Raw genomic sequence first — 25,192 nt, 5'->3', positions numbered from 1 at the left:
AAGGAGAAGAAATAAATTCATTGCCCTCCAACAAGAGGATGGTTCGTGGATCACAGAAAAGAATGATCTGAAACAACATGCCTTTACTTTTTTTGCCAACCTGTATCAAGACACCCATGATAACCCCCCTATGTTCTTTATAAAGAGTTTCCGCCTCTCAATGAGTCTGACCTTAATATTCTAGGCTGTCATGTGACGTATCAGGAGATTAAGGATGCTCTTTTTGGTATGAAAATCCTAAAAGTTTCGGTAGAAATGGTATTCGAGCTATTTTTTATTAGCAACAATGGAATAAAATTGGGCCTGACCTTTGTAACATGGTGCAGAGTATTTTTTACAATCCGATCAGTGCTGAGGACTTTAATGAAATGCTCATCATGCTTATACCTAAGGTCGACTCTGTTTCTAATCCAAGATAGATGAGACCTATAAGCTTGTGCAATGTTTCATACAACGTTATTACTAATATTTTTGTCAGTCGTATGAGAAAGATTATGGAGAAACTGGTTGGTCCTACTCAATGTAGTTTTGTGCCAGGAAGACAAGGCTCTGACAACATCATCATTGCTCAGGAAGTCATTTATTCGATGAGAAATAAAAAAGGAAAGGAAGGCTGGATGGCTATCAAGATCGACCTTGAGAAGGCATATGATAAGTTTAAATGGTCTTTTGTTAGGGAAACCTTAATTGACATTGGGTTTCCCTCACATACCGTTGAGTTTATTATGGCTTGTATTTCTACAACCAAAATGAGAGTTCTTTTGAATAGAGAGGAGATGGAGGAGTTTAAACCAACTAGGCTATCTGACAGGACGATCTCATTTTTCTTTACATTTTTGTCCTGTGCATTGAGCGTCTTTCTTAGCTCATTAACTGTGATGTGAATTATGGGTTCTGGAAGCTTATTTATATTAAGAGAGGAGGGTCGTCTTTTATCTCACATTTGTTTCGCGGACAACTTGATTATTTTTGCTAAAGGTAGTACGGAGCAAGCTAGTATCATTAATAGATGCCTAAGTGTCTTTTGTGAGAGCTCTGGGCAAAACATCAGCTAAGAAGAAACACATATTTTTTTCTCTAAAAATGTTGAAAGCCCAATCAGAGAGGAGAATAATGAAACTTTGGGTTTCAGCAGAACTGACAATCTAAGGAAGTACCTTGGAGTTCCTCTTTATTATTTCAAAATCTCAAATAACACTTTTGATGAAATTCTCAGCAAACTCAACACCAGGCTTAACTCCTAGAAGGCATCCTCTCTTTCCTTGGTAGGAAGAAATATTTTAGTGAATTTTGTCCTTTCTTCTATTTCTTTATATACTACGCAAATTGCCTTACTTCCTATTACTACTTGTAATTTCATTGATTGTAAATGCATAAATTTTTTTTAGGGAGAGACTGAACGAACAAAAAATATCCACTTGTTAACTTGAAAAAAAGTGGGTCAGCAAAAGAAAAACGAGGACTTGGGTATTTGTCATGCCCACACTCTTAACAAGGCTTTCATAATGAAAGTTGGTTGGAGGCTTATTGAGAAGAAGGATGCCCTGTAGACAAGGGTATTACAATCCAAATATGGTGGAGGTGATAACATTATTCCTCGAGTAGATAGAAAGCAAAGTAACTCGAACCTCTGGAAAGGAGTATCCGCTAATTGAGAGAATGCACTAAAAACACCATTTGGCGGGTTGGCAATGGCAAAAACATAAACTTCTAGAAACATAACTGGGTTCCTAATTTAGGGAGTTTGGATATGCATATTAATCAGGTAAGCAATAGAAGCATTGATTATTCTAGTAACCTTATGAATTTTCGTTCTATTTCAGGGGATGGGGACGCTGACAAAATCAAAGAATGGCTCCCTGATAACGTAGTCAGCAAGATTGTTGTGAATCCCACGCCGTCCCCTTGAAAAGATAAAGATCAGATTGTGTGGGCTCTCATCTTGGATGGATGCTTCAAGCTCAAAGCTGCTTACCAAGATATCTAGAATACCACTGACAGCTCTAGCAACATTTTTAGCCTTGTTTGAAGTTGGAAAGGACCTGAATAAGTGTGTTTATTCCTTTGGCTTATTGCTCATGACTCCATTCTTACAAATGCGGAAAGGAAAATGCACCATCTTACCAATGACGATCATTGTCCCCGGTGTAGGAACGATATTGAATTCACTCTCTATGTCATTCGAGACTTTTTTTTTGCAAGAAACGTATTACGAAACCTCCTGCTTGCCAATCAATTTTGACATTTTCTGAATTCTGATATGCTGAACTGGTTGCAAAGCAATCTCTCGAAGAGATCAAAGTTATCAAACCTGTTTGGCATTGCAACATCTCATTTTTGGTTTTTCCGTAATAAACTTGTTTTTGAAGATATGTTGATTTCTTTTGCTACATCTCTTATCAGGCTAGGCATGAGGAATATTTACATGTCATGAATGGACATTGGAGGCAGAAGCACAATAATCCAACTGCTAATACTCTTATCTGCTGGCTCCCTCCTCATGAGAATGAAATTAAGTTTAATGTTGATGGCTCTTCCTTCACTAACCAGAATAGCACGATGTACGGTGGAGTTTTTAGGGATCACTTGGGGAGATATATCATTGGTTTTGCTTCCAACTAGGTAGTTGTTCTATTATGCATGCGGAAATGTGGGGGGTTGTGTGCGGTCTCTATATTGTTGTGGCCAACAATTTCAAGCGGCATGTTATTGAAACAGATTCCTCTTCTGTCCTTGAGTTTGTAAGAGATGGTTGTACTGCGAGTCATCCTTTTTTTTAACAAAGAGCTCAATACAATACAGTGGAGCAATCAAACAAGAAATAAAATAACAACTTAAAAGTAACACAATAGCCATTATGAAATCCTCCTGTCATCTCCGACATAGCCATCAACGACTAGAAGGGTCCATACCTCTCCACTCGTTATGGTTCATGACAGTCATGTGAGTAATTTTTTCAACGCCTTTGCTTTTATTCTAAAATATCTTTCTATTTCTTTCTAGCCAGATATTCCAAACGATCGTACAGAAGCATGTCAATCGTTGCTCTCTATCCTCCCTGCTCCTCGGCTCCTCTGTCCAACACAGAAAATGTTCTTTCATTGTACCTGAGATAGACCATTGTTGGCCAATCATTGATATCCAAGCACTCCACACCTGCCAATTAGTAAACTCACAGCATAGAAACAAGTGTTGTACATGTTCCACATCTTTATTACATAAAACACAAGCGTTATCTAGCTGGTTAATGATTCTGAGCCGGCTTAACCGTTCCTTTGTATTCACCCTATCTATCAGGACAAACCAAGCAAACAGCTCTACTCTTGGTGGAACTAACCCCTTCCAAATGGTCTTTGTGTAGCTGTAACTTGTAACCTCCTCTGGGAGTATCGCCTCCTACAAAACCTGAACAAATGAGTTGGTTGAATAAACTCCTAGTTTATCATATTTTCACACCCACCCTATCCTCTCTGTTAATTACTAGTTTCACAGGTCTCAAAGCCTCATGTAATTGACCCAATAGTCCGAATTCCCATTGAAAGAGCTCTCTCCTCCATTGGAAGTTCCAAATCTACTCTAACCCGTCCCAAAATCCACAATCCCCTATAACAGATCCACATTGGTTTGAAACAGAAAAAATCCTGGGGAACCGATCTTTTAGAGACCCACCAAGCAACCATATATCCTCCCAAAACTGAGTATGCCGCCCATCACCAATCTCCATGATAAGCCTGTAACCATCTTCTCCCTGATACAGTTATTCGTTATTTGTAACTGGCAGATATCCTTCCACGGGCCACCTCTAGAAGGTAGAGCTTGAGTTGACAGTAGTTCATTAGGATTCAGATTATAACAATAACAAACCACCTTCTTCCACAACGGGCAATCTTTCTTTGCGAACCGCCACCACCACTTAAACAACATAGCTGTGTTACGAACCATAGCATCTCCAACTCCCAAACCGCCTAGTTTTTTAGGGGCCTGTACCACTTCCCATCTTACTAATGCCATTCCATTACTACCATCCTCCTTGCTCCACAAGAACCTTCTTTGTAGTGAAATCAATTTCTCAGCAACAGCTCTCGGCATCTTGAACAAACTCAAATAGTACACTGGCAGACTATTTAGAACTGATTTAATCAGCACCAACTTCCTAGCTTTATTTAGTACTTTGGCTTTCCACAAACTGAGCTTCTCCTCCACTTTGTCTATTATAGGCTTCCAGGTCTTCACCAACCTCGGATTTGCACCTAAGGGAATACTCAGGTATTTGACTGGAAGCGAATCAACCTTACAACCCAACACTTGGCACATACTTTGGATCCACTGATCGTCGCAATTTATCGGAATCAAGCTCGACTTGTCAAAATTAATACTGAGCCCTGACATCAACTCAAAGCATCTCAATAGTCTCTTATAATTCCTAATAGTTTCCTCCTCTAGTGGGCAGAACAGAATTGTGTCATCAGCAAACTGAAGATGTGACAATGCTATACTATCTCTCCCAATCAACAATGGTGATATCATTCTTGTGCATCGATTCTTGTTGATATCAACATTCATGCCCAACGGCTTGATGTTTTCGGATGGTCACTTACTCTTAGAGAAACAAATTATGTTGCGAATATGCTTGCTAAAAAGGGACAGATCCTCCCATTTGGCCTCCATATTTTTTATGTTCCTCCTCCAATATTAGCTTAGCTCTAGATTTGGACTGTTTTGACATTTTACTCCCTAGAGACTCTAAGCTTTGTTTAGTAGTGTTTGTTTTTTTTTTTTTGGGATAAGTACAATTTTGGTCCCTAACGTAGAGGTCAAAATTTTATTTCGTCCTCGACCTTTTTTTCGCTATAAAATGATCCCCAAAGTTTCAGTTTGTTTTAAATCGTCCTTTTTACTAAATCTTTTATTTTTATTACCAAATTATCCCTAACTAAAAAATTATAAAATAAAATAAAATAAAATAAAATAAAGAAAGGGACGCGGGGGAGGGGAGAAAGAGAAGCGGGAGGGGGTGTTGTTTCGGGAGGAGGGGGAAGGGGGAAGGTTGCCCGCCGCAGCCGCTCCTTTCTTCCTCAGCAAATACACAGCGCCACCGAGACGCGGAGAAAGAGAAGCGAGAGGGGGATGTTGTTTCGGGAAGAGGGGGAAGGGGAAAGGGGGAAGGGGGAAGGTCGCCGCCGCAGCAGCTCCACACCGCCGTAGCCACTCCACGCCGCTGCTCCTCCACGCCGATCCTTTCTTCCTCAGCAAATACACAGCGCCGCCGAGACGGGGGGAGGGGGAGAAAGAGAAGCGGGAGGGGGTGTTGTTTCGGGAAGAGGGGGAAGGGGGAAGGTCGCCGCCGCAGCAGCTCCACACTGCCGCAGTAGCTCCACGCCGCTGCTCCTCCACGCCGCTCCTTTCTTCCTCAGCAAATACACAGCGCCGCCGAGACGGGGGGATGGGGGAGAAAGAGAAGCGGGAGGGGGGTGTTGTTTCGGGAAGAGGGGGAAGAGGGAAGGTCGCCGCCGCAGCAGCTCCACACTGCTGCTCCTCCACGCCGCTCCTTTCTTCCTCAGCAAATACACAGCGCCGCCGACAAGAGAGGAACGAAGCCCTCCACAGCGCCGCGACCACCACAGCGCCCTCCTCGTGATGATTTGTACTCCGCCAACACCGCATTGCCGTTCACCGCCACAGCCCCTCCTCCCCACCACCACCGCAATCCTTTCCCTCTGTTTCAATTTTTTATTCCTTTTTCTTTAATTTTTCAGATTTAAAGGATTCCATTGTTGTTGTTGATGATGCTTCTGGGTTTATTCCTTTTATTTCGTTGTTGTTGTTGATGCTTTGGTTGCTTTTGGTTCTACCTATTTTTACTTCTGCCTGCATTTGCGCTTTTGCTTCTATTTCTGGTTGAAAAAGAAGATGGGAGGGAAGGGTATTTTTGTCTGAAGGACCATTTTAAAATAAATTGAAACCTTGGGAACCATTTTGTAGCAAAAAAATGGCTAAGGATAAAATAAATTTTCGACCTCTACGTTAGAGACCAAAATCGTACTTATCCCTTTTTTTTTCTTCCTTGCTTGGGGTCCTTGACCCCGTAGCTCATAAATATATATATATATATATATATATATAAAAACATGATAGAGGAAACCAACTCCTACGACCAAATCATAATTACCTCAAATTCCATGTGTGAAACCTTAAATAATACTAGCTGCATAATTGCTGAAAGCAAAGCCATAACTTGTGCAGTTAGTTCAATTTGAAATACAATTAGTAACACTTGCAGCATAATGAGTGAAGCAAATTTACCAGCATGGATGCATTATTACCCTAAAGCAGAGTCTTGTGTATTGTAATGTCAATTCTCTTTCGGCATACACTGACCGTGACCAAAGGGTCCAAGGCATTACTTGTCATGGAAAAGAAAACTTATGAAAAAGCAACAGCAGGAGAACAAAAGTTGATGTACCAAAATTCATATTCCAGCTGCACCCTACCCTGAAGCACCCCATTCGGTCCAACTTGGTGCTGTGCATATAATTAAATGAATTTCGAGTAATACTAAGAGCTCTATGAAAAATAAGCAAGCTCTCTTATATCAGTAGTTCTACCATGACAATGACACAAAACACTTTATAATATAAGTAGCTCACCCCGCACGCCCTTTCAAACAATTTTATAATAGTCCTCAGCCGACCCAGCATGAAGCAGAGCCAAGAAAAAACACTTAAAAAATTGAAAGGGCAACCAATGACACCGCCCCATGAAGAAAAACAGTGCAATCCTTGTGGGTCAATTGTCCTCAGTAGTCACTAGTAAGTAGTAAACTCTTACATATAATTAAACAAATCCGAAAGTCTTAATCAAGTCAATAAAGAAATCCCATAAAAAGCCAACCACACCGAGACAAAGACTTGTTCATATATTTATCAGCCAATACAACCTCCTCCCACCAAAACTACCTAACCCCCTGCAACAGAACTCACTTACTCACTCACTCATTCTCACTGAATGGAAGATCATCGAAGTTCAACACCCAACGCTATTGGTCTCTGCCTCCTCCCGCAAGAGCTCATTCAAAACATATTTCTATCTCTCGTCTTGCCTGAAATCCTTCCCTTGAAACTGCTCAACAAATCTTTCTCCCAAATCATCTCCGACCACACCTTCGTTCGCCGCTGCAACTCCGTCTCCGCCGCCACCACCTGGCTCTTCGTCTACAAGAAGCGCTGGCTCCGCGACGCCGTCCTACACGCCTTCACCCACCGTAGCTCCCACCGCTGGTTCCGGATCCGCATCGCAGACCTCCACTTCCACGCCGACAACGACCTCTACTTCCTCGCCGCCTCCGCCAACTTCTTCCTCTTCGCTTCCAACACCGTCCGCGAGGTCATCGCCGTTAACCTCATCACCCTCACCGTCAAGAGGATCCCGCCTTCCCCGTTAGGTCCACGTGGCACCTCATCGTGGAGGAGGTCCGGCATGAAGCTCGTCTCCCACCCGGACGGCTCCGATCATTTCCGCTTCTTGTTCGCCGAGTGCGTGGACAACCGGCCCGTTTTGTTTGTCTACAATTCCGAGAGCGACACGTGGAAGTCAACGGAGGGGAAGGAAAACACTGGATCCAGTGGGATTGTGCCACGTGGAGGTGGAAATATTTTCCTGAGCGTGGCTCATGGGCCCCGGGAGAGCGTTCTGGTTGCGTGTACAGCACAGTGCGAGGCGCCAACAGTTGTACGGCCGAGATTTGATCCGAGAGGGAGCGATGGAGGGTTGAGCGTTGGATATAGCTGGGGAAACGTGATAGATAGGCTACACGTGTACGGAGATGGGTACATGATGATAGTGAAATGGGAGGGTGGAGAGCGTGGAAAGGGGAGGGTGTTGAAGGGCGTGGAGTTGTGGGGGTTGAGTTTGGATGGGAGGAAGTGGGAGTTTGTATCGGTGGTTCCGAGTGAGTTGATGAAGGTTGTTGAGAAGCCTTATGGGGTTATGATGGGTTGCTTGGAGGAGAAGAATGGGATCCTTCGGGCTGCTTTGGTCTCTAATTCTGAGGGGTTTTGGAATATGATTTGGCTCTCCTATGATGCCACGTGTAACAACTGGACCTGGATTCCCCTTCCTGATTGCAAAATGAAGGGATGGAATATGGCTGGAATAAGCTTCTCCTCTGGTCTTATTCTGCCTTGAAGAAGAGTACCAAACATGTATATAGTATAGAATGCCATCTATCTTGTAAATCAAATTATACCAGAGGATGAGCTGAGCCATGCATTTCTTAAAATTATTTAATGGATCATCCATGTTATTATTTTTAAAATTCGTGATTTCAAGTATTGCCAATGCCACGTTAAACTCAACACCTTAAAGTGTGAAACAAGAAGTTCCCGTGAAGAAAATAATCACTCGAAACTGATGCCACACCTTTTCTTCTTGACTACAAATCTCTATACATGATTTTCGTGAAGAACAAAATCAGAATCAACAACTCTCTTTCTTCACAGAAAAGGATAGTTCAAATGAAATCCAATTTTTTTTTTCAATAGCTTGAAGTATATTGAATCCAATATTCAAGGAGTTGGGGTTCCAATGAAGCAATTAAGGGTATCATATGCTAGTAGATTAGTAAAGACGACTATGGTTCCAATGAAAAAGGTTCAATTGCAAATTTACTTTATCCTCCTTGACTTCAACTGTATTTATCTTAAACACCTAAATTACAACACGTACAAGAGTTGCTAAGCTTAGATTTGTTTTAATAGGTATTCTTGATGGATTTCATGATCAACCTAATTCTGAGCAAATTTTATTAAAAAATTTAGAATTTAATATTTAAAATTGATTAATTATCAAAATGTGCATGGATGAAAAGGTGGATGAAAATGCCCATAGCCAACTCATTGGAGTTGTTCGCAAAATGGGATGCTCTACCAATTCATCTGCGAAATGGAAGAACTTGTCAGGACCAACCCAAGTATGTCATATGCGAAATAGTGTCCAACCTCCGCCAAAAATTGTATCCAACCTCTACTGCGTGGTCTGCAAAACTAACTAAATACTTTATTTAATTATGTCTATTATTTAAAGAGTTAAAATTAAAAATTAAAATTGAATACTATTTCGCGTATGACACACCTGAGTTGGTTGGTCCTGACATGCTACATGCAGTTCTTCTATTTCATGGCCGTCTGGGATGAATTGGTGGCGAATCCCATTTCACGGGCAGCTCCGGACAGTTGACCCTGCACATTTTCATCCACCTTTTTATTTATGCGCATTTTGGTAATTAATCAATTTTGGATACTTATTTAAATAAAAAAGCCAAAAATTTATGAATAATTAATCAAATGTATTATTAAGATTGATGTGTTTTTTAATACAAATGAGAAAATGTTTGAATTAGTAGACAACGAGTTTGTAGAGCATGGGATATATAGTTCTTTGAAGATTACTTATATATATATATTAATGATATATTTCATTTCATATAGAAAAAGTTATTTAAAATCAAACAACCCAATTTCTAGTCCTACATTCAGTCTTCCTCAATTTATTAGCTAGTCAACCCTGTTTGAGACTTCAAATGAAAAATAAACAGGACCACATTAGTGGGAGGTATTAACCTTAACCTTTTGCTTCCACTTCATAGTCCACCAATATAATAAAGCACATGGAATATGACTAATGTAGATTCCTAAGGTCATAATAATGTGACACCAATTTGCTAGAAATTAAAAAAGCTTGTTATCAAAGTATGTGTGGAAGCATATGCGGGGAAGATACTTTGTTCCACTTTCCCTACCCTTCTTCACCTACAAAAACCACTTTCCCTCTCTTGGGCTTCACAATTGAGACTTGAGCACACCATTACTGTTAAGGCCTTACCATATACCATATAATTTTCAGCTTCTATCATCCTCAAAATGAGTCTCAAGTTCAGAGGAGAAGGTGTTTGCATCAATGATGATGATGGGCAGGGAAGCGAAAAACAGAAAGGTGCCCCTTTAATTAGTCCTACAAGTTAGGTCATAGGCTTAATCTTAATAGGGCAACCATGATCCTTTGGCAATGTATCCTAATCCTGCATGTAATCACTTATTACTTATTTTGCTGTTATACGTCCTTTGAGTGTTTCAAGTTTTTTAGTTGTTGTGTTAATATTCAAAGTTATGCAGTGTCAAGTCTTGTGTGTGTGGTCAAAGAAATATAATACATGAGTAATTAAAATATGTGTAAGGTCTAAGTTGAATGAAAGGATTGGAAACCTAATTAGCTGATTAGCTCCTATTATCCTCATCTTTTTTTCCCCTCGTTGTGTTAATTTAATTTGCGTGAGGTGTAATAATTATATTAATACATAGAAAAAAAAAAGAACTGATATATGGTTGGAAAAAATTTGTTAAGCAAATATGAAAGGAAATACCTCAGTGTTAGTTTAATTGGTGAGTATTAAATCACTTTCTAGCTTTAGATTAGATAACACGAATTCTTATTTAGTTCGTAGCGTTTATGTTGTGCTAGAAGAAGAGACTATAGTCTATATATATAGGTTGAATTACTTCAAGGGTTCAGGGAATTAATTAATAACAATGCAAAAGGAATAGTTTTATAATTAACAAAAGAAAAAATAAAATTAACTAATGTTAAAAGCAAAAAATAATTAATTACATACATATTAATTTTAAAAAATTATGAATTTAACTAAGAAATATTCTTAGTATGAAAGTTTTTTTAGAAGTATGAAAAAATAAATAGATAAGGTAACTAGTATTTACTATTTTTAGGAGCACTTTTGATAAAAAAAAAAATTTTTTACGATATCTTTTAATTTAATATACTAAAAATTAATTTACTGTAATATTGAACTCCGCTTAAAGGTTAGAAGCACTTTTGATAACTAGTTTCAAACTTTGGATCACTTTTTTTAAATTTATAATTTATTCTTATATTCACACAATCACACCGTCTAGCTTTACCTCACTCTTCTTTTTACCGCCAATAGTCCAGTTCTATTTTATTTTTTTAGTTTTTTATTATATCTTTTAATTCGATAATTTTATTTAAAACTTATTTAGTAATTTATTATTAGCCAATAAATTATTACATTTACAAAAGAAGACTTGACCATAAATTACAATCTATATATTATTTTTTGTGTTGTAATTTAAGTGATATTTTTTTATAGATATTACAAATCTAATTCTTAAATTTGTAGTTTTTATTTTAAAATTATTTAGATATAAAATTTGTAGGTTAGATTTGTGTTTTAGTGTTAAAAATTTTTTTAAACATGCTTTACATAAAAAAATTTATTTTATCACAAATAAAACCAATTTAACCCTTAGATTTAAAATAAAAAAATTTATAAAAAAAACACATCAATTACTGAATTACGCACAATTTTTTTTATTACTAAAAAAATTAGGCCTTTATTAACCATGATCTAAAATTATTAATTGTTAATAAAAATATGATCTAAAATATTCTAAAGTTATTTCGTCTGATTGCAGTACATGGGACACAAGCCAAGTTAACCTCTGCATCGTATCAATGGCTATTACCTATGCACTTGTTCCACTCTTTTTGGCCCCGATCTTTCTACTTGAAATTCTAATGGCTGCTGCAGATATTCTTCAGTGCCTTTCTCTCCATTCACACCCCTCTTTTCCAATCTCTCAAGTCACCTACTTTCCCAACACAACTTCCTATCCATCCATCTTAAACTCCTACATCAGAAACCTCAGGTTCACTTCCCCCATCACCCCCAAACCCTCCTTCATCATCACCCCCACCCACCTCTCCCACATTCAAGCTTCCATCATCTGCTGCAACCAATTCTCTCTTCAGCTCAGAATCAGAAGCGGAGGCCATGACTACGACGGCCTCTCCTACGTTTCCCAGCTCCCATTCATTATTCTCGACATGTTCATGCTCCAATCTGTGGACATCAACATGGACGATTGCACTGCTTGGGTTGATTCTGGCGCCACAATTGGTGAGCTTTACTATAAGATTTCTCAGATAAGCAAGGTTCATGGCTTCCCCGCCGGTGTGTGCCCCACTGTGGGCGTTGGAGGCCACTTAAGCGGCGGCGGCTATGGCAACTTGATGAGAAGATTTGGCCTCTCTGTTGATCACATTCTTGATGCAATCATTGTCGATGCTAATGGAACAGTCTTGGATAGGAAATCAATGGGGGAAGATCTCTTTTGGGCTATTCGAGGAGGCGGTGGAGCTAGCTTTGGTGTTATAGTTTCATGGAAAATCAAGCTTGTTCCTGTGCCTGAGGTTGTAACTGTTTTCAGAGTTGAAAAGACATTGGAACAAGGTGCTACTGAAATTGTTCATCAATGGCAGCATGTTGCCCATAGAATACACCATGGTTTGTTCATTAGAGTGGTTCTTAGTCCAGTGAAAAGAAATGGGAAGAAAACTATAAGGGCTAAGTTCAATGCATTGTTTCTTGGAGATTCAGAAGAGCTTCTAGGTATAATGAATGAGAATTTTCCTGAACTTGGTTTGGTTGGTGAACAATGCATTGAAATGAGTTGGATCGATTCAGTGCTGTTTTGGTATAACTATCCGGTGGGAACTTCAAGGGAAGCTTTGCTTCAAAGGGTGCCTGAATCAGAGAAATTCTTGAAGAGGAAATCAGATTATGTGCAGAAGGCGATGTCGAAAACGGAGCTTGAAAGCTTGTGGGAGAAGATGATGGAGCTAGAAAAGCCTGTTCTAACACTGAATCCTTATGGTGGGAGAATGAGTGAGATTTCTGAGGTGGAAACACCATTTCCACACAGGGCTGGTAACCTATATAAGATTCAGTATTCTGTTAATTGGAAAGAGGAGGGTAATGATGTTGCTAATCATAATTTAGATGCAATTAGAAGGCTTTATGATTATATGACACCTTATGTGTGCAATTCACCTAGAAGTTCTTACTTGAACTATAGAGATGTTGACATAGGTGTAAATGGAGATGGAAATGCTGATTATGCAGAAGCTAGTATTTGGGGTAGTAAGTATTTCAAAGGAAACTTTGATAGGTTGGTAGAGGTGAAAACCATGGTAGATCCGGGTAATTTTTTCAGATATGAACAGAGCATCCCATCACTTGCATCTTGGGATAGTTTAATGTCACAATAGTATATATCTTGTATTAAGATTCTAATGGAATTGATAGCAAATGAAAATTGCTAATTTAATTAATACAATAAGTCTCGAAAAATACAACACTTTAAACCTGTGACAAAAATAAGCTATGAAAGTAGTTTGGAGGTGGGTGCGAAGTTGTGCATCTGTGGCGTCACCAACCACCGCAGGCGATGAAACGGTGTCGCTGCTCAACGACTTCGCCACCATGTGCCACCAGGGGGACCTTCCCAGAGCCATGCACGCCTTGGACGCCATGGAAAGGCGCGGTGTGCGTGCCCATGATCTCACCTACGCCGAGCTCGTCAAGTGCTGCCTCGCGCGTCGTGCCGTCAGCGTCGGTAAGCGCGTCCACCGCCACGTCTTCTCAAATGGGTACCTTCCAGAGACCTTCTTGGTCAACACACTACTCAATATGTACGTCAAATTCCACCTCTTGGAAGAGGCACACAAGCTGTTCGACGAAATGCCCGAACGAAATGTTGTTTCATGGACGACTTTGATATCTGCTTATTCTCAGGCTAAGCTGAATGATACGGCTATGAGACTCTTGATTGGTATGCTTAGAGAAGGTGTCATGCCTAACATGTTCACTTTTTCTTCTGTTTTGAGGTCTTGTGAGAGGCTCTCTGATCTCAAACAGCTTCATTCTTTCATACTGAAGGTGGGGTTGGAGTCTGATGTCTTTGTAAGAAGTGCCCTTATTGATGTTTACTCAAAACTGGGAGAGTTGTTTGAAGCTCAGACTGTTTTTCGTGAAATGGTGACTGGAGACCCTGTTGTTTGGAGCTCCATCATCGCTGCTTTCGCCCAGCACAGCAATGGGGATGAGGCCTTGAACCTTTACAAGAGGATGAGGAGAGCTGGCTTTCTGGCCACACAACCGACTCTCACGAGTGTTCTGAGAGCGTGTACTAGTTTGTCATTGTTGGAGTTAGGGATGCAGGCGCATGTCCATGTGCTGAAGTATGATCAAGATCTTATCCTTAACAATGCATTGTTAGATATGTATTGCAAGTGTGGTAGTGTGGAAGATGCAAAGCTCATTTTCAATAGGATGGCTGAGAAGGATGTTATCTCTTGGAGCACCATGATTGCAGGACTAGCTCAAAATGGTTTCAGCTTAGAAGCTCTCGATTTGTTTGACTCCATGAAAGTTATGGGTCCAAAACCTAACTATATAACAATGCTTGGAGTTCTATTTGCATGTAGTCATGCAGGGCTGGTAAATGAAGGCTGGAACTACTTTCGGTCTATGAAGAATCTTTATGGGATAGATTCTGAAACAGAGCACTATAGTTGCATGCTTGATCTTCTTGGAAGAGCTGGGAAGCTTGATGACATGGTTAAGCTAATTCAGGAGATGAGTTGTGAGCCGGATGTTGTAGCATGGAGGACTCTGCTTTATGCTTGCAGAGCCCATCGGAATGTGGATTTAGCCACATATGCTGCTAAAGAGCTTCTAAAGTTAGATCCACAGGACACAGGAGCTTATGTATTGTTATCTAATATCTATGCAAATTCGGAAAAGTGGAACGATGTCGTAGATGTTCGGAGGACTATGAGAACGAGAGGCATAAGGAAAGAACCTGGCTGTAGCTGGATTGAAGTCAACAAGCAAGTACATGCTTTTATTTTGGGAGATAAATCGCATCCCCAGATTGATGAAATTAATACGAAGTTGGATCAATTTATTTCTAGACTAAAGGGTGCCGGTTATGTGCCTGATACAAATTTTGTCCTAAAAGATCTTGAAGGAGAACAGAGAGAAGACTCCCTTCGGTACCACAGTGAGAAACTGGCAATTGTTTTTGGCATCATGAGCCTTCCAAGGGAGAAAAGTATTAGAATATGGAAGAACCTAAGGATCTGTGGGGACTGTCATATATTTGCAAAACTTATAGCAAAGTTAGAGCGGCGGCACATTGTAATTAGAGACCCTATCCGATACCATCATTTTAGAGATGGTATCTGCTCCTGTGGTGATTATTGGTAGCATAGTAGAAGCACATAAGACCAAGACAGAATATATTGATACTCACAAATAGGTGAACTGGGATGAATAAGTAGCTGCTGTTCAACATTTGTCTCCAATGGTTCAATCAGTACCTTCACAAAATTACCCGAGACATATAGACCTACCTTTGAGACGTTGGTTTACATAAAGAAAGAACTTCATGCATAAAGTGTTCAGGAATGAACTAACACGGGTAATCAGTTTATCCATTTCGATTTCCCCATTTGGGTTTGGAAGAAGGGAAGTCAGTCTAGGGAGTTTGTGTTTTGAAGGTGTAAATGTAAAACAGAACATGGAAACATCAAAATGCAATTTTCAATTTCTTTTTGACTTTTTATTCTTATCATTCAAATCGAGTCATAGACTTATAGTTATTTCTAAAGATTTTATGTGCAGAGAAAATGAGAAATATGTATTCTTAATTATTTTTAGTTTAATAAAAAAAAATATTGTTTTATAGACTAATTTGTTCAAAGTTTTTGTTTTTTTAATTCTTTTTTATAACCGAAGTAGACACGAACTTGGAACATGACTAAAGTATTAAGAATTTAAGACAATCTAAAGAAATTCTTTCACTGACGTGTGAGGCAACGTAGTTGGAAAAAAAGACAAGAAAAAGGAAATAACCTGCATAAACCCAGAATCACACTGACGCAGACAACTAGTCAAAAAGACTAAGGCAATGAGAGAATCAACCTCTTTGGTTCATTTGTCTGCGATTTCCCTTCTTCTTGTTCTTGTTGATCATGTGTCTTCTTTGGTGGCAGCACCAACACCAGAATCTGTGTATACCCCTTTCCTCCAGTGCCTAAAAAACCACACAAACTCTTCATCGCCCCAACTCTCCAGCATACTCTATGCTCGATCCAATTCTTCCTTTTCTTCCGTTCTACAAGCCTATGTTCGTAACGCCAGATACAACTCAACCTCAACACCAAAGCCTTTACTTGTTGTAACTCCTCTGCAACAATCCCATGTCCAAGGTGCTGTCATTTGTGCCAAAACAATTGGTGTTCAACTCAAGATCAGAAGCGGTGGCCATGACTTCGAGGGTGTCTCATATGTCTCACACGAACCCTTCATTGTTCTTGACATGTTCAATCTCCGAAACATCACTGTGGATGTTCAGAACGAGGTTGCTGTGGTTCAAGCTGGTGCCACTCTTGGAGAACTTTACTACAGGATTTGGGAGAAGAGTAAAGTTCTTGGCTTTCCTTCCGGGGTGTGCCCCACTGTTGGTGTTGGTGGCCATTTCAGTGGAGGAGGCTATGGTAACATGATCAGAAAACATGGGTTATCTGTTGATCATGTTCTTGATGCTGAAATTGTTGATGTGAATGGTAGGGTTCTTAACAAGGAGGAAATGGGGGATGATCTTTTCTGGGCCATTAGAGGCGGTGGAGGATCAAGTTTTGGGGTTATATTATCATACACAGTTAGATTGGTTTCTGTGCCAGAAATTGTTACTGTTTTTAGGGTTGAAAGGAGTTTGGAACAGAATGATACTGTTACCGAGCTTGTTCTGCAGTGGCAGGAGGTTGCTCCTAATACTGATGATAGGCTTTTCATGAGGCTGCTACTGCAGCCTGTGAGTTCTAAGGCTGTGAAGGGGAAGAAAACTGTAAGGGCCACTGTTATGGCTTTGTTTCTTGGAGGTGCTGATGAGGTTGTCACATTGTTGGGAAAAGACTTTCCTTTGCTTGGTTTAAAGAAGGAGAATTGTTCTGAAATGAGTTGGATTGATTCTGTGATTTGTTGGGCTAATTTCGACAATGGCACAAAGCCTGAAGCCTTGCTTGGCCGGAATTACTCAGCCGAATTCCTCAAGAGGAAGTCTGATTATGTGCAGACACCAATTTCAAGAGATGGGTTGGAAGGTTTATGGAAGGAGATGATTGAGTTGGGAAAAATTGGATTTGTTTTCAATCCTTATGGTGGGAAAATGAATGAGATACTGCCGGATGCTACTCCATTTCCTCATCGTGCCGGAAATCTGTTCAAGATTCAGTACTCAGTGAATTGGGAGCAATCTGAAGTTGCTGAAGAAAAGAATTTCATGGATCAGGCTACAAGGGTGTACAGTTACATGACTCCTTTTGTGTCAAATAGTCCAAGAAGGGCATTCTTGAATTATAGGGATCTTGACATTGGTACCAACAATTTTGGGAAGAATAGCTATGAAGAAGGAGAGGTTTATGGTGCCAAGTACTTTGGCAATAATTTTCAGAGGTTAGTGAAGATCAAGACTGCTGTTGATCCTGGAAATTTTTTCAGGAACGAACAAAGCATTCCCACCAATCCAAGTAAGTGCCTATATAATACCTTAGTTGCTAGTGAAATTTCCCCTTTTTTTTTTAAATGTCTGTGCACTGGGCTGGTAGACATTATCCAATCATATTGAATGCAAAACATGGTTTTCTTGGCTAACTGAAAGATTTCTTCTTTCTCTGAAAATATTATGCAGTTTTCTGGAATGGATCCTTCAGCTATCTGATTATTTATTTATTTACACGTTTGAGATTATCAAGCACCTTAGGCAAACTATTTTAGTGTATCCACTGTCACATTAATACTCTTTTTTTTTATATTTTGATGTTTGATCATCTATTAGCCCCAAGTATATATAGGTTGTAGGACTCATGTTTGAATGTCTTGTCTTGCAGGTGGTGGTAAACCATTTAACCGCAGTCTAGGTAGAAAACTCATGGTAAAGGGGGTAGGGTTACTCATCCTAGAACTCTTTATTATAAGATTATTGTACTTTGTTTAGTAAGCATACATGGCCAATTTGCCCTTTGAATAATTGATCTAGCTTTATTGTAAATAGATAATGTAGATTGAAAATTCCATTTAACAGATTTATTATTTTTATTGTTTAATTTCAATTTTCTTTTATAAATTTCTAAAACTAGAAAACACTGAATGAGAATCGAAAAAAAAAAACCAAATATACCCTTAATTTTTTTAAAATGACTGTTTATTTGGTAAAAATCTGTGATTAAATTTTTTATATATTAATAAGGTTGTGTACAAATTAAGTTTATAATACATATGTCCACTATAAAAAGAAAGAGTACGTGTTAAATAATACAACAACAATAACAAAGTTTTGTCCCACTAGATAGGGTCGGCTATATAAATCAAACGATGACATTGAGCTCTATCATATATTATGTATACAGAGAAACCGTTTACATATAGAACATATTAAATAATAATCTACAAAATTTTCTCTTTACTAAGAATCTCTTACACCACTTCACCATCCACATGCTAATATGCTATATCTGACTTTTTCTCTTTATATTTTACTTTTACACTCTTTTAAGCTGACAAGCTAATTAAAGCATTGAAGTGGATTCTCAATAATGTAAATTTCATCATGTGTATATTATCACAAACTTGAGATCATTTCAAATTTATAAAATTGACAACACATGTAGCTAGACAATTATTAGAATGAACTGTGTTGGAGAAAAATATCATCAATTTGAGTAGTTGACAGCACAACTCAATTATTAGAGAAAGCAGAAAAGCACTACCAACACTTAAGTGGTCCAACATGTTTCTCTGAATTAAGAACCTTACCAATCTCACACTATATTTCCAAGAACTGAATCCATGGAAAAACCAATCTCTCTCCTTGCTACTCTTATTGTTCTGCTTCTTTATGCCTCTGACTGTTTGGCAGCCCCATCATCAAGAAATTCCCTATTTGCCACTTTCCTCAACTGCCTAAAAACCCACACAAACCAACCAAACCAAGTTTCAAACATAGTTTATTCCCAAACAAACGCATCCTATGACTCTGTCCTTAAAGCCTCTGCTAGAAATGCCAGGTTCAGCAACCCCTCAACCCCAAAGCCATTACTCATCATCACCCCTCTTAATGCAAACCATGTACAGAACTCTGTTCTCTGCGCGAAAAGCGTTGGTGTTCAACTCAAAATAAGGAGTGGTGGCCATGATTTTGAAGGCATTTCATATGTCTCTCAGGCTCCTTTTATCATCATTGACATGTTCCACTTTCAGAATGTAAGTGTGGATGTTCAAAACGAGATTGCTGTGATCGAAGCAGGTGCCACTCTTGGACAAGTTTACTATAGAATTTATGAGAAGAGCAGTGTTCATGGCTTCCCTGCAGGGGTGTGTCCCACTGTTGGTGTTGGTGGCCACCTCAGTGGAGGAGGCTATGGCAACATGATCAGAAAGCATGGCTTATCAGTTGATCATGTCATCGACGCGAAAATTGTCGATGTAAATGGTAGGATTCTTGACAAGGAAGCAATGGGGGATGATCTTTTCTGGGCCATTAGAGGCGGCGGAGGAGCGAGTTTCGGAGTCATATTGTCCTACACTGTTAGGCTAGTTCCAGTGCCGGAAACGGTTACTGTTTTCCAGGTTGACAAGACTCTTGAGCAGAATGCAACTGATCTTGTTTTCCAATGGCAGCAGGTTGCTCCTCACACAGATGAGAGACTCTTCATGAGGCTGGTGATGCAGCCGGTAGCGAAAAGAACCATGAGAGCCTCGGTTATGGCTTTGTTTCTTGGAGGAGCTGATGAAGTTGTGACACTGTTGGAAAAGGAGTTTCCATTACTGGGTTTAAAGAAGGAAACTTGCCATGAAATGAGGTGGATTGACTCTGTTTTATGGTGGGCTAATTACAATGATGGATCAACATTGAAGGCATTGCTTGATAGAAGCCATTACAGGGTGCATTACAACAAGAAGAAATCGGATTATATTCAGACACCGATTTCGAAAGCCGGGTTTAATCTGATATGGAAGAAGATGATTGAGTTGGGAAGAGTTGTTCTCATTTTCAATCCATATGGTGGAAGAATGAATGAGGTTCCTTATGATGCTACACCGTTTCCTCATCGTGCTGGGAATTTATACAAAGTTCAGTATAGTGTGACATGGGAGGAGGGAGGAGATGGTGCTGATAAGAAGTTCATTGGTGAGATTAGAATGATGTACAATTACATGACTCCATTTGTGTCAAAGAATCCAAGGAGTGCTTACTTCAACTATAGGGATCTTGATATTGGTGTGAAGATGCATGGCAAGGATAGCTACCAAGATGGGGTGGTTTATGGTTCCAAGTATTTTAATAGAAACTTTGAGAGGTTGGTGAAGGTTAAAAGTGCCATTGATCCTCAAAACTTCTTCTGGAATGAGCAGAGTATACCAAGTCTTGGGAGCAATAAGTTATTTTTGTTGTAACATTAATGCTTGGATTTCGATAACTACTTCACTAGTTCTTTTGATTAATCATTTGGTCATTACAATTTCACCTCTCTTTTTCTTTATTTTATTTTATTTTTTTAAGTTCTCTCTAACGATAGACAAGATAACAAACTGACTACTCAGATGAAGATGATTAGAGAAATTTCTATTTGAAAATGATTGTTGAGATATAGCTACATGTAATGTCAAGTATTTTAGACTTATCAAATTATTTAACAATTTTAACCCTTTTTATCTTAATATTCATTTTTTTAAGGTGTATGCCTAGAGATAATTATTTTTTTGGCTCGTGCTTGGTTGGAACCATAAGATAGGAATATTTTTGGATGGAGTCTTTTTTTTTTGGACGATGTCTTGAAAGAAAGGTTGGAGGCTCCCAAAATTTATATTTGGTCGTTCACAATATTTCCTAATTTATCCCAGATCAATGATTAATGTGTCACGAATTCAAAGTTTTGAAAAAATTTTGTTCACAAATGGTAAATAGTATGGGCTTGGAATTCTATTAGTCCATATATGGGCTAACAACGTTAAAGTATTTTTAGGCCCATGTAAAAATGGACTAAGAGAGGCTTATATGTAGTTCATCATCATAATTTTGAGCTAAGAAGTGTTCAAGACCAAAAAAAAGGTAGGAAGTGATGATATAGTAATCATGAGGGAATGTAATAGGGTTTTTTATTAGGTGATTTCTAGTCAAACTTCTTGTAAATAAAAGGTTACTTACCTTTTATGATTTATTTAATAACTATTAGATATATAAATTTAATTATATCATTATAATTAATACTAATTATTTATTTAACCTAAGTTTTAAAAATTAAATTATTCAACTATAATAAAACTTTTTCTATAAATTACAAAAACTTTTAGAAAAATCTTAATTTGTAATTTGTAATTTTTTTTAAACCATCTCATTATTATTCAGTGCTTCATGTTTTGCTTGGTTTTCCATGACAGAACATATGTCAAAGTAAATAGTACTATAACTGCAACAATAGAGATAACATGTGCTAGAAGCCTAGAACTATTTTAACATGAATACATGATTCCTTGTGCCAAACAAAAAAGCAATGCAAAGAATTCAAATTTATAATGATTAATGAGCATGCATGTATACAACACAACAACACTACTGAAGGGCGAGATTGAAGAACCTCATCATAATATCATCAACAATAACACAAATCACACGCAATATGATGATACTCAGCATGCATCTCATGACTCTTAATACACTTTTGCATCCATTGAGCTAAACAGTGACAATTCTAATCAAATTGTACCTAATAGTCCTCAATTGAAAATTATTCTTAGAGGTTCAGCACCCAAATAATACCTTATCAACATGCATTACATGAAAATCATGAGTTGAATTTAGAGATACGAAAGTCACTTCACTCTAAGAGACCACCATCTTATTTGAGAGACTTTTATTGCATGATGGCCTCCTCCAATGGTTCAGCTACTACCAGCGCCATACATAAATATCCCCTCTCACAAGTAGTATCATATGAGTCGTTGTCCCCAAAGCACAAAGCATTCACACTAGCTGCATCCATGCATTTAAAACCCAAAAATTATGATGAAGCTATCAAGGATCCAAACTGAAAAGAAGCTATTGATAATGAGCTTTTTGCTTTGGAGAGGAATGAGACCTGGACACTTACTGAATTGCCTGCTGGAAAGAAAGCAGTGGGTTGCAAATAGATTTTTAAACCTAAATTGAACCCGGATGGATTTATAGAGAGACAAAAAACAAGCTTGGTGGCACAGATTTAACTCCAGTCTCATGTCACTAATTCAAGGGTTAGAGAAAAATAGAAATAAAACTAGTAACTATACTAATACACCTTTCATGACCTCACCCCCAACTTCCTCCCTCTCCATGAAGAAGAACAAGGATGACGGATAGTCACAACTCAGAAGCGCAAATCAACAAGGTCAGAAGCCCAAAGCAGTTGAGAGCCTAGATGCCATTACAACAAAGACAACAACAATGGGCGGTGCTTGCATTCATCCAGTGCAACATAATAGATGGCTATTACATATATACCTCTATGCCCCCAAATGCTGCTATGGAGCAACGTTGCAACAATAAAAGAGCCTGTTCATCAATGTATAATATTCATCATCACGTATTCACATTTACATAACATAAATTCATAAATTAAAACCAAATCCTCAACCCACCTATGATGACACACTTTAATTTTCAAATTTGGAGGAATGCCACACTTTCAGAAACTACTGAGTATTGAGTATTGATCCCTAGTCAAAAACTCTGCTATCCATTCAAATGATAAGACCTATTCACCACAAAACCACTCCTGCATTACCAATACTCCATTTCCACACGCTTGAACTTCCATTGAAAAAAGAGGAATTAATTGCATGAAATTGAAAATCTAACCTCCAAGCAAAGAAAAATAGAAGGCTTCAGTTTCAGTTAATTAGCGGATTGTACGTTAGGGTTCGAAAGGAGAGACGCGAGCAACACACGGAGAAGATCCGGAAAGGGGTGTGATGGAGCTTCGGTGCGATAGAATTTCAGTGCAATAGAGTTTCGGTGCGATAGCAGTGCAAGGCTGAGAGGCGCCACCGATGGAGTATTTGAAGCGGATGAGTGTAGATACGCAGAAGTATCATAATTGAAATGAGGAGCTCGGGGTGGCAACCCTTATTTCAATATTTTTCGATGAAAACTTTTAAATTATAGACAGATTTTTTGTCTATAATAATTTAATAAAACATAGTGTTTTGACCATTTAAATACAGGCAGATTTTCTGTTGGTAATTATTTTTCATGAAAGAACCACTAATTTTATCGATAGAATTATTAACAGATTCTCTTTTCCGTTTGTAATTCATACTAATTCATTTTTCTTTGTTTTTGATGAAAATTTTCTCGCAAAAAATCTGTCTGCATTTATGCAGGATAAAATCTGTCAAAAATATCTGTCTGTAATAAGTAGTTTTCTAGTGGTGATTTTTCTCAAACTAAGGGTGTTGACTACAAAGACACTTTCAGCCCTGTAGTAAAGATGAACATGTTTCGAATAGTCATGGCCATTACAGCTATCAAGAGTTGGCATTTGCACCAGTTAGACGTAAATATAACGTTTTTACATAGAGATATCAATGAAACTATCTATATAAAACCTCCACCAGGCCTCAAAATTCACAAACCAGGTCTGGTATGCAGATTAGATAGATCCCTCTATGAAATAAAACAACCAAGCAGACAATGGACACACAAAGCTTGCTGGCTCTCTAACTAAGGCTGGCTACACTCAATCTAGGCAGGATTATAGCATATTTATCAAGAATATTTCAAAGGGTTTCACTGTTATCTTCGTATATGTTGATGATTTAGTGATTGCAGGTAGTGACTTGCAGGAAATTCTTCACATCAAGACTTATTTGCATAACTTGTTCATAATTAAAGATCTTGGAAAACTCAAATACTTCCTTGGTATGGAGGTAGCTTGAAGCAAGAAGGACATTTTCATTTGTCAGAGAAAATACTGCCTTAACTTATTGCAGGATTATGGAATGCTTACTACCAAACTAATATCCGATCCAATGGATTATACCACTCATTTGTCAAAAGACTCAAGAACCCCTCTAGCCTCAACTTCAGCATATTGTAGAATTGTTAGAAGACTCTTACATCTAACAAACACAAGGCCTGAGATTTGTTATGCAATGTCTAAATTGAGTGAATTCTTAGACTCTGCTACAGATAAATATTTTCAAGTAGCATTGAGAGTGTTGAGATATCTCAAAGGAGCCCCATCAATGGGTTTATTCTTTTCTTTATTCATTGACCTCACTCCCTTTGACTTCTCAGACAGTGACTGGAGAGCATGCCTAAATTCTAGAAGATCCATCATAGGGTATTGTTTTTTCTTAGGCACTTCAATAATTTCATATAAGAGCAAAAAGCAAGATACAATTTCAGCATCATCTTGTGAAGCAGAGTACAGGACATTAGCTTTAGAAACAAGAGAGGCGCAATGGCTCCGTTATATGATGAAGGAACTTCAGATTGACCAACAATGACCAGTGAGGATTTATTATGATAGTCAAACAGCATTATATATAGCTGTCAATCCTATTTTTCATGAGAGGACAAAGCACATCGAAGTGAATTATCATATTACAAGGGATAAGTGGCAAAAGGGATTACTAAGTTGCTGCCAGTAACAAGTGCTTATCAAGTAGCAGATATTTTAACTATGGCTCTTGTACCAAGCCTGTTTTGAAACTGTCATAACAAACTTAGACTATTGGATATTTGCATTCTAAATTTGAGAGGGGGTGTTAAATGATTAATAGTCTTTACAAATTTAGTTTATGTTAGAATTTTTTAACTGAAAACTTGTCCAGTAGATTAGTTTGTTAGCTTTTGATTGTAAGCATATATATTGGATAGAACCGAGTAAGTTAATTTTTTGTGAAGTTCATTTGCTCATTTTGAGATGCTAATGCTCGTTCCTTTTCTCTATCAGAACTTACTTCTTCTATTTCTTTCTTCTACTTTCTAAAACTTTCTTTTTGTTCTTTCACTCATTTTTTATTTCTTTAGCTTTCTTTTTCTATTTTCCTCTTCTCTTCACATCTAAGCTTATACAACAGGGATGATGAGAGTTACTTCACTTCAATTCACGATCGATTCTTCAACAAAGTAAGCACGTGGGAGAGGTCTTAAATTCACGTTTGTAGAAAGATTATCGTTTCACTACTAGAAAATTAGTTATTACAGACAGATAT

The 25,192-nt window shown here is 38.4% G+C and overlaps 6 protein-coding genes across 6 annotated transcripts; all 6 read left to right on the top strand.

The window, feature by feature from the left end:
* Positions 1-6,619: 6,619 nt before the first annotated feature.
* LOC112783767 (uncharacterized) lies at positions 6,620-8,314 on the top strand. Its single transcript, XM_025826828.2, has one exon. It carries the CDS (start codon positions 7,006-7,008, stop codon positions 8,182-8,184), a length of 1,179 nt encoding a protein of 392 aa, XP_025682613.1. The 5' UTR covers positions 6,620-7,005; the 3' UTR covers positions 8,185-8,314.
* Positions 8,315-11,544: 3,230 nt separating this feature from the next.
* On the top strand, positions 11,545-15,493 carry LOC112792370 (berberine bridge enzyme-like 8). Its single transcript, XM_072212873.1, has one exon. It carries the CDS (start codon positions 11,545-11,547, stop codon positions 13,138-13,140), a length of 1,596 nt encoding a protein of 531 aa, XP_072068974.1. The 3' UTR covers positions 13,141-15,493.
* On the top strand, positions 13,256-15,493 carry LOC112792366 (pentatricopeptide repeat-containing protein At2g03880, mitochondrial). The gene has a single exon (XM_025835573.3). It carries the CDS (start codon positions 13,256-13,258, stop codon positions 15,140-15,142), a length of 1,887 nt encoding a protein of 628 aa, XP_025691358.1. The 3' UTR covers positions 15,143-15,493.
* A 352-nt stretch (positions 15,494-15,845) lies between these two features.
* Positions 15,846-20,462, top strand: LOC112792368 (berberine bridge enzyme-like 21). Its single transcript, XM_025835575.2, has 2 exons — positions 15,846-17,466; positions 17,827-20,462. The coding sequence occupies exons 1-2, from the start codon at positions 15,846-15,848 to the stop codon at positions 17,931-17,933; spliced, it is 1,728 nt and encodes a 575-aa protein (XP_025691360.1). The 3' UTR covers positions 17,934-20,462.
* On the top strand, positions 18,785-20,462 carry LOC112792369 (berberine bridge enzyme-like 19). Its single transcript, XM_025835576.3, has one exon. The coding sequence runs from the start codon at positions 18,785-18,787 to the stop codon at positions 20,390-20,392; it is 1,608 nt and encodes a 535-aa protein (XP_025691361.1). The 3' UTR covers positions 20,393-20,462.
* A 3,019-nt stretch (positions 20,463-23,481) lies between these two features.
* LOC112783760 (uncharacterized mitochondrial protein AtMg00810-like) lies at positions 23,482-24,481 on the top strand. The gene is made up of 3 exons (XM_025826820.1): positions 23,482-23,608; positions 23,802-23,899; positions 23,963-24,481. Exons 1-3 carry the CDS (start codon positions 23,482-23,484, stop codon positions 24,479-24,481), a joined length of 744 nt encoding a protein of 247 aa, XP_025682605.1.
* The last annotated feature ends 711 nt before the right edge of the window (positions 24,482-25,192 follow it).

The sequence above is a fragment of the Arachis hypogaea genome, chromosome 13 (genome assembly GCF_003086295.3).
Source record: "Arachis hypogaea cultivar Tifrunner chromosome 13, arahy.Tifrunner.gnm2.J5K5, whole genome shotgun sequence".
NCBI classification, from domain to species: Eukaryota; Viridiplantae; Streptophyta; class Magnoliopsida; order Fabales; family Fabaceae; genus Arachis; species Arachis hypogaea.
This window is presented reverse-complemented; position numbering and strand designations above follow the sequence as displayed.

What these genes read in the sequence shown, in the direction of transcription:
- LOC112792369 (XM_025835576.3), top strand. Translation starts at nt 18,785, where the DNA reads ATGGAAAAACCAATCTCTCTCCTTGCTACTCTTATTGTTCTGCTTCTT.
- LOC112792366 (XM_025835573.3), top strand. Translation starts at nt 13,256, where the DNA reads ATGAAAGTAGTTTGGAGGTGGGTGCGAAGTTGTGCATCTGTGGCGTCA.
- LOC112792368 (XM_025835575.2), top strand. Translation starts at nt 15,846, where the DNA reads ATGAGAGAATCAACCTCTTTGGTTCATTTGTCTGCGATTTCCCTTCTT. An exon ending in AAGCATTCCCACCAATCCAA is followed by an intron (nt 17,467 to 17,826) that starts GTAAGTGCCTAT and finishes CTTGTCTTGCAG; the next exon opens with GTGGTGGTAAACCATTTAAC.
- LOC112783760 (XM_025826820.1), top strand. Translation starts at nt 23,482, where the DNA reads ATGGCCATTACAGCTATCAAGAGTTGGCATTTGCACCAGTTAGACGTA. An exon ending in CCTCAAAATTCACAAACCAG is followed by an intron (nt 23,609 to 23,801) that starts GTCTGGTATGCA and finishes TAGTGATTGCAG; the next exon opens with GTAGTGACTTGCAGGAAATT. An exon ending in AATACTTCCTTGGTATGGAG is followed by an intron (nt 23,900 to 23,962) that starts GTAGCTTGAAGC and finishes AACTTATTGCAG; the next exon opens with GATTATGGAATGCTTACTAC.
- LOC112792370 (XM_072212873.1), top strand. Translation starts at nt 11,545, where the DNA reads ATGGCTATTACCTATGCACTTGTTCCACTCTTTTTGGCCCCGATCTTT.
- LOC112783767 (XM_025826828.2), top strand. Translation starts at nt 7,006, where the DNA reads ATGGAAGATCATCGAAGTTCAACACCCAACGCTATTGGTCTCTGCCTC.